General features: G+C 58.3%; 1 protein-coding gene across 1 annotated transcript in view; it reads left to right on the top strand.

Annotated features, from left to right (window-relative positions):
- NLGN3 (neuroligin 3) overlaps positions 1-8,360 on the top strand; it is a 19,012-nt gene extending 10,652 nt beyond the window's left edge. The window contains 5 exon segments of the mRNA XM_029959158.1: positions 1,056-1,205; positions 2,917-3,102; positions 6,603-7,392; positions 7,822-8,074; positions 8,076-8,360. Of these exon segments, the coding sequence (XP_029815018.1) occupies positions 1,056-1,205; positions 2,917-3,102; positions 6,603-7,392; positions 7,822-8,074; positions 8,076-8,240 (1,544 nt within the window). The 3' untranslated portion in view covers positions 8,241-8,360.
- Positions 8,361-8,458: the final 98 nt, after the last annotated feature.

Raw genomic sequence — 8,458 nt, 5'->3', positions numbered from 1 at the left:
AAGCAGGCACTGCCAGCCCACCCGAGCAAGGTACTGGGTGCGGGAGAGCACGAGGGAGGGCAAAGTCCATCAGTGCTGGCTCGCCAGCCCAGCACAGGCATTTGGGACTTGGCACTGAGTCCGTGATGGGTGCAACCACCTCCTCTGTGTAACATGGGCGAGATGCACCAGGAGCCCAAGCGTGGGTGTTATTCCCCTGTGGATGGATGTGACTCCATGAGGGATCACAGGCCAGTGGGGCAGAAGGGGCAGGATGTCCCCTGGACAGGACCAGTTGAGAGAGGGAGCGTGGCTGCTCCCTGTCCCCCAGGCTCCTGCAGTCCTTCCTCCCCGGCCCTCGGGGTCCTGTTCCCCATCCTCACTCCATGCCTCATCCCTGTCCTTGTCCAGATGCTGTGCTCACCTCCCTGACACACACACGTGCATACACCGTCTGCCTCATCACCATGTCTGTGTCTGGGCACTGGGGTGCCGTGGGTTCACATCCCAACAGCAGGCAGGTCTCTGCCTTCCTAGGGGGATGGGAAGGGAGGGTGAGAGAGTGAGACATTGGAGCACACGTCAGTGGCCCCTCCACCTTCTAGGTCCTGCACACCCCCATCCCTGCCCCCCCCCACAATGCCAGCTTCCAGGACTCCCGGAGCACTTGGGTCCAGCCAAAGGCAGGATGTGGGGCTGCATCCCAACGCTGGACTCTGCAACTCCCGCCCACAACAGAGCTGGTCTGGCTCCCGCACGATGCCAGAGCCCAGCTCTGGGGAAGAGCAGTGGGGTCCAGCCAGCACCCCTCCCACACTGTGCTCAGACCCCCGAGGGAGCAGCAGTGTGGGGATGGTGCAGTGATTGCCACCACCCAGAGAAGGGCTGGCAGGGTTGGTTTAGTGGTGTTTGGCTTTGGAGGTCCATGCTGTGGCCCCCCAGGAGAGCTCTGGCTTTGGCTCCTAAGCCCCCTCCCTGGTCCTGGCAGCTGGCATTGCCCTTGTACTTGGTCTGCCTGTCGGGCAGGGTGCTGCGGCCGTCGGTGGGGTCCTGTGTTTAACCACCTCTCCTTCCAGACATCCGGGACAGCGGGGCCAAGCCGGTGATGGTGTATATCCACGGTGGCTCGTACATGGAGGGCACGGGGAACATGATAGACGGCAGCATCCTGGCCAGCTACGGGAACGTGATTGTCATCACCCTGAACTACCGCGTTGGAGTGCTCGGTATGAGCTGGCCGGCGTGGGCTGTGCCGTCAGCACAGCCGGGCAGTGGGACAACCCCCGTGTCTGACCGGGCTTGAACCAGCCGGGAAGGGGGCGGAGGGGGGCGTGGGGCCGGCGGGATGCGCTGCGGGCACGGCCCTTGCCTCCCGCCCCGGCTGCCAAGCGCGGTGCCACGTGGCAGAACCCCCAGCACGCGGTCGCAGCGCAGTCTGGGTCCTGGCACCGGCCCCCCCCCGGCTCATTTACACAAACTGGCTCAACTGAAAGCAAATATTGGTTTGTGGTTAAATGAATAATAAATGTGTTTACCCAGCATCTCCTCCTGAGAGGGCTCAGAGCGGTGAGGTGCCAGCGGGTACTGCCTGGCTGTCCTGGGGACCTGGCAGCTCTCCCTCCCTGGGCACAGACTGTTCTCCAAACCAGTTGAGCTGCTGGGACCCCCTCAACTACCCACCATGGCCTGGCCGCCTGCAGAGGGGACCACAGAAGGGTGTCAGGTGCCATACAGAGGAGGGCAGCAGTCCCATTTCCACAAGCACTGGTGACCTAGAGAGGCAGAATGAGGACATGGGGTCAAAAGGTAGTGCAGTGCCCTGCTTGCTGCAGCATAAACCCCCAGGGGCTGAGACACAGGGAACTTGTGTGGAGCACACTGCTGCTTCCCTTAGCAGCAGGGAGAACAAGGGGTGCAAAGGTTTGGGGAAAGCTCCTTCCCAGCCAAGCTGCTGTCAGGGCTGGCTCTCTTACTAGCCATCCAGCCTAGCATGGTGTTCTCCCTTGGCAGTTGGGCTCCCAGCTAGTACCTGAGACAGCACATCCCTCTGATAGCCTTCAGACCCCTGAGTTTCTTGCAGAAGATGACAGTTACCCGGTAGAAAATAAGCTTTTCAGTAAAAATAAACCTACTCAAGACCTTTTAAATTAAAAATTGCCCCTTTAGGATGAATAGGTGCAAACTTAAGAGACGTGAGTCACAATATGACATTAGACTTAAGTGGTGCCTTCATCATTTCCATTGAAGTGGTGCACCACACCCAGCCAGACCACCTCCAAGTGCCAGCACAGCACTGGGGCCGCTCCCTGTGTGCTGGGATTACCTGCCTGGATTTTAACTCGGGATCATGATTTTGGCTTCCTGCTTAGAGTCAAACCAAACAAAAGTGGTGATAACTTATCTTGGGTGTTCCCTTTGCTGTTGAAAACTTCTCAGCTTCTTCCTCACTGAGAGCCTTTGTATTTTAAGCTGCAATCAGTTCCTCTCTGCCCAGCCCACCTCCTTACATTTACTGGGCCTCCCCCAGTCCGTGCTGGTCCATGGAAAGCATTGGCTGTGCAGGCACTCGGCCTTCCTGCAGCCGCTGATGCTTTCTCAGCTTTCCCTGGAGCATGTGTGAGCTGTCTTGAGCCATTCTTAGCACAGGTGGTGGTATGGGTAGGACAGAGCTTTATGCCCTTTACCCTGTCACTGTTGGCTGAAGAGGCTCCCCAGGGCTTGCAACTGCACTCTCAGCCTTTCGTCCCTCTTTGCTGTGCAGAGGGTGGCTGGAGCTCGAGGTGTCCCTGCTCCAGCTTAGAACTCTCTTGGTAGTGGGGTCTCATGTTGTAGTGGTACAGGGTCCCATACAAGCTCCCCTATGCCTGGGGAAGGGGGGTGGGAGGTCAGGACATTCCCTGCTTCCTCATCCCTAACTGGGCTCCCCTTGGCCCTCAGGGTTCCTGAGCACAGGGGACCAGGCTGCCAAGGGCAATTATGGGCTGCTGGACCAGATACAGGCCCTGCGCTGGGTCAGCGAGAACATCGCCTTCTTTGGGGGAGATCCCTTGCGGATCACGGTCTTCGGCTCCGGCATCGGTGCCTCCTGTGTCAGCCTGCTCACCCTCTCCCACCACTCTGAAGGTAGGTGTCAGCTGTGCCTGGGATGCTGCAACTGCGAGCAAACACCCCGCTGATGCTGCTCTAGGGAAGGGAGCCCACGCAGGTCCCACTGCCCAGCCTAACAAAGCCAGGGCTGCTTTCTAATTAGTTGCTGGTGAGAGCCTGACCCGGGGCTGGGAAAAAAAACATTCTCATCCTGGGCAGGGAGAGGCCAGTGGCAGAACACGTGGGAGGCAGGGATGGAGCTCCCAGTGCACAATGCTGCAGCCTGGGGCCAGCACCCAGGCATGGGGAGAGGTGGGGACCCCTCCCGTGGCATCCTGCCCTGGTGCTCAGGCTTGTCCATGTGCAGATGTGGAAGGGGGGTAGGGCATCATGCAGGGCACAAGGAACATGGATCTCAGTGCTAGGAAAGGCATTCACACTGGAATAGAAGGGAAAACAGACCTGAGCCTGAGAAGGGATGGAGGGCCCCATCTTGTGAGACTGGGAGAGCTGGAAGTGCTGTGACTAGCAAAACACAGGTGGAAGTAGAATGATTGATATCTGTAAATATAGCAGAGTGTTTACTCTAGATAAAGTAAGGAATTATTTATGCTAAAAGATTGTGTTGGAATAAGAGCAAATGCATGTAAACCGCCTGCAAAGACATTTACATCAAGCATTTGGGGAAAAAAATTAACTGTGAGACTAAAGGTTCTCGATAAATTTCCTAAAGGAAATTGTAGGAGCAAAGCCTGAACTGAATGTGATCCACGGGGGACTAGCCTGCCAAGGACATGCTCACAGGCTTTATATGAGGGTGCAACTCTCTCCAGTGCTGTGTCCCCAAGGACAGGGGAGAAAGGGACACGTGTGGGCAGGAGACATGGGTGTGAATCTGCACCTGAGAGACACACTCCAAATTGCACTTGAAGCTGATGTGAAGAGCTGCAGCCCTGCTCAGCAGCCTGGGTATCACACAGGAATGGAGACCTTCAGAACCTCAGCAGGGCTGATGGCTGATGATGGGAAGTCTTTTGCAGGCTGAGAGCTGCCGCAGAAAGAAAAAGTGTTTTCTCTGCCCATATTGAGTGTGAAAGGCTGGTGGGGGAACACTGTGTGTGATGCATTCACAGTGCTTCTTAGGGTGCTCCTTTCCATCACAGGAGTGCAGGACTGTGTGCTTGGCTGCCCAGGTGGCCCAGGATGGAGAGAGCAGCATGGAGTGAGTTTGAGGGTGGATTGGAGGGGCTACTTCTTGTGACTTTCCAGCCACAAAAAATAGTCCTGTTAGTATAGTACTTTCCAGGTGATGCTATGCTTTCTGCCACTGAATCCTGCACCTGAATGCCTAAACCCTGTATCTGCCACTAAACCCTGTATCCTTTTCTGCCCTGTCCAGCCCCAATGCCTGTGGTGTGGTCTCCCCTGAATCTCAGTGGTGCTGTGTGCTCAGCACCCTCCCAGATGTGGCAGGGGAGCTGTAAATGCTGTGAGGTGTGAGGGGAGTGCTCAGTGCTGCAACCAGTGTCTCATAAAACCAAATGGCCATAAAATTACCTCAAAAACCCTCTGTGCCAGAGCACCCATCTCCCCAAGGACAGGTAGCTGGCTCTGGAACATGGCAGGGGAGCTGTGCTAAGATGCAATCTGCAGACCAGGTGGGCTTGTTTTTATTGCATCAAAATAAAACTCATAGTGATCAAAAGTAATTAATGAAGCTGCTGATTTATGCCTGCTCTGCCAGGTGCTGCAAGAGGCAGACCCTGGAGGCTTGGTACAGCACAGTGTCTGGCTGCCTGGGAGATCCACATCTTCCCTGCCAGCCTCAGCCCTTGCAGGCAGGTGTATTCCACACCAGTGACCAAAATGCAGAGCTCCACCACCTTGCCTGGGCCCCAGAAGGCTGGAGAGGCCCAGGGTGCTTGTGGGGCTTCAGCCAGGTGCTGGCATGGAGGGGGAGGACGTGATGAGTGTAGACTCTTGCACACTCCTGGGTCCTCCTGGATCAGGACATGGCCATGGAGAGACACAGTAAAGGAACTCCATCAGGGACATGACCAGCTGCTGCTGACATCAGCTGCCCCATACTTCCCCAGGCAGGGGCAGAGCCCAGCCTAGGGGGTCTGTCTGGGAAGTGATGCTGCTGGCAGGGGCAGTATAGCTGCTGCTGGGACAGCATCTCCTGAGAACCAGGATACCCCATCCTGGCTCCTTGGCACATGGACGATGGTGCAGAGCAAGCAAACCCATGGCCAGTCTCCAGCCTGTAGGCTGGGTATGGCTTTCTAGGGCACTGGGAGGTGACAAACAGAGCTTGTGACTTCTCTTTGTCCCAGTGCATGGGACTGTACGTCAGGTACTTGGCAGAGCAAGGGCTGTGCGTGCAGACAAGAGCTATGGACATGGTGGCCAGGAGCCAGGAGCCTCTGAACACTTCTGTTGCAGGAAGGTGCATGTTTCCCTGCAGAGCAGCACAGCCCTGGTTGCAGAGAGGTTCTCTGCACTTCAGGGTGCTGGGGACAGCCCCGAGACCAGCACAGTGTTGTGCCAGCACCATTCAGAGATCACCTTAAACAGTCCCCTGTAGTGAGCAAGTGCCGGGGACTGGCAGGGGTGCAGGCAGCACTTGGGGTGCAGAAGAGAGCTGGTCGGAGAGCAGGGACCCTGGGGTGCACCCCGGACTGAGACTGGCTGCCTTTCACAGCCCCGGAGGCTCTGCTTCCTCACCACCCTTTGTATTCTGAGCACAAGCACCATTGACATGGGACTGGAGCGAAGCCACGCATTTCTCTGCCTGGGCCAGGGCCTTTGTGGCCTCGTTTTCCAGGGCGAAAGTCCACTCCCTCTGTGTTCCTGGTGGCAGAAAGGCCCTCTTTGTGCGTCTGGCAGCGTGCTCCTGCAGGGCCGGATTGGCACTGAGCAGCCCCAGCTGGGCAGGAAGCAGCAGGGAGGGGGTCGAGGGGGACTCTGACAAAGCACTGGGGTGGGACACGCAGGGTTAAGTGCCCTCGAGCAGGCGTTAACCCTCCCACTGCTGCCAGCCCGCAGCCTGGCTGCTCAGTGAAGCAGGTGCCAACCTGGACTGGAGGATGGTGCTGAGCCAGGGACAGTGTGTGCCCCTCGGGGGCTCAGGCAACATGTCCTTGGGGTGGCTGGAGTGGCACGGGCTGCTCAGCAAGGCCAGGCTGTGATGCAGCCATGGCTCCTCTTCTCCACCCACCAGACCAAGATGCTGGGCCATCCCCTGCAATGGGATCCTCAGGGAGCACAGCAGCCCTTGTTTGCTGCCAGGAGCATCCCCCCACACTTGCATGTCCAGCTGTCACCCTGCCACCCTCGCAGTGGCCCTGAGCTGAACCCCTGTGTGAGCCTGGCTCAGCAGCAAAGCCCAGGTCAAGGCCAGGTGTGGGCTGAAGTGCTGGGTCCTTGCAGGGATAAAAGAGCATCAATGCCTTCTCCACGCTGCATCCTGCGCTGCAGTGCTGGGGTGTTGGAACCCTGCTGAGAACTTCCTCCACTCCTTGCCTGTATTGCAGGTCTCTTCCAGAGGGCCATCATCCAGAGTGGCTCCGCGCTCTCCAGCTGGGCAGTGAACTACCAGCCCGTGAAGTACACCAGCATGCTGGCCGACAAGGTGGGCTGCAATGTGCTGGACACGGTGGACATGGTGGACTGCCTGCGGCAGAAGAGTGCCAAGGAGCTGGTAGAGCAAGACATCCAACCGGCTCGCTACCATGTGGCCTTCGGGCCGGTCATTGACGGGGATGTGATCCCGGATGACCCAGAGATCCTGATGGAGCAGGGCGAGTTCCTCAACTATGATATCATGCTGGGGGTCAACCAGGGTGAGGGGCTGAAGTTTGTGGAGGGTGTGGTGGACCCCGAGGATGGCGTCTCAGGCAGTGACTTTGACTACTCAGTCTCCAACTTTGTGGACAACCTGTACGGATACCCCGAGGGCAAGGACACCTTGAGGGAGACCATCAAGTTCATGTACACAGACTGGGCCGACCGGGACAACCCCGAGACACGTCGCAAGACTCTGGTGGCCCTCTTCACTGACCACCAGTGGGTAGAGCCATCAGTGGTGACAGCTGACCTGCACGCCCGCTACGGTTCCCCCACCTACTTCTACGCCTTCTACCACCACTGCCAGAGCCTGATGAAACCTGCGTGGTCGGACGCAGCCCACGGGGATGAGGTGCCTTATGTGTTTGGGATCCCCATGATTGGCCCCACAGACCTCTTTCCCTGCAACTTCTCCAAGAACGACGTCATGCTCAGCGCCGTGGTGATGACCTACTGGACCAACTTTGCCAAGACAGGGTGAGTGGGGATGGGTGCTGTGCCTTGGGGGTCTGTACTCACTGCAGCTGTACCCCTCTAGACCGTGCTGTGGTGGGGGAGGTTGTCATGCCTGATGTGGAACACTGAGCCCCCTGAGCCCAGAGGTCTGTGTGCTGCACCTTCACTGGGGTCATGGCCTCAACCACAAAGCCAGAAGCTTAGAGCGTGGGCAGTCCCTGGGACAGGACCCAGCCAAACGCAGGGGTGGGGAGGCTGGTTGTCTGTGGTTGTCATGGATGAGGCTTGACCCAGGGTTGGGGTGCTGCCCAGACATGCAGGACCTTTTGCCAGCACACTCTGTGCCACCACTGGCAAAGACGTCCCCAGCCTCCATCTCTGCACCCAGCTTTCCCTCCTTGCTTCTTTGGCCTTTCCCAGTGCTAGTTCTTTTCTGCCTGTGTTTCACAGGGACCCCAACAAGCCCGTCCCCCAGGACACCAAGTTCATCCACACCAAGGCCAACCGGTTTGAGGAGGTGGCCTGGTCCAAGTACAACCCCCGTGACCAGCTGTACCTGCACATCGGGCTGAAGCCACGGGTACGTGACCACTACCGGGCCACCAAGGTGGCTTTCTGGAAGCACCTGGTTCCCCACCTGTACAACCTGCACGACATGTTCCACTACACCTCCACCACCACCAAAGTGCCACCACCCGACACCACGCAGAACTCCCACATCACCCGCCGGCCCAACAGCAAGATCTGGACCACCAAGCGCCCCGCCATCTCCCCCGCCTACAACAGCGAGAACGGCAAGGAGAAGTGGAGCCCAGAGCAAGAGGCGGGCACCCTGCTCGAGAGCCCCCGCGACTACTCCACTGAACTGAGCGTCACCATCGCCGTGGGCGCCTCCCTCCTCTTCCTCAACGTGCTGGCCTTCGCCGCCCTCTACTACCGCAAGGACAAGCGCCGGCAGGACACGCACCGGCAGCCCAGCCCCCAGCGTGGCGCCGCCAACGACATCGCCCACGCACCTGATGAGGAGATGCCCTCCTTGCAGGTGAGCCAGGGGCACCACGAGTGCGAAGCTGTGCCGTCCCACGAC

The sequence above is a fragment of the Manacus vitellinus genome, unplaced genomic scaffold (assembly GCF_001715985.3).
Source record: "Manacus vitellinus isolate BGI_N305 unplaced genomic scaffold, ASM171598v3 scaffold_19_pilon, whole genome shotgun sequence".
Lineage (NCBI taxonomy): Eukaryota > Metazoa > Chordata > Aves > Passeriformes > Pipridae > Manacus > Manacus vitellinus.
The sequence above is the reverse complement of the archived record's forward strand: the minus strand, read 5'-3'. Positions and strand labels throughout refer to the sequence as shown.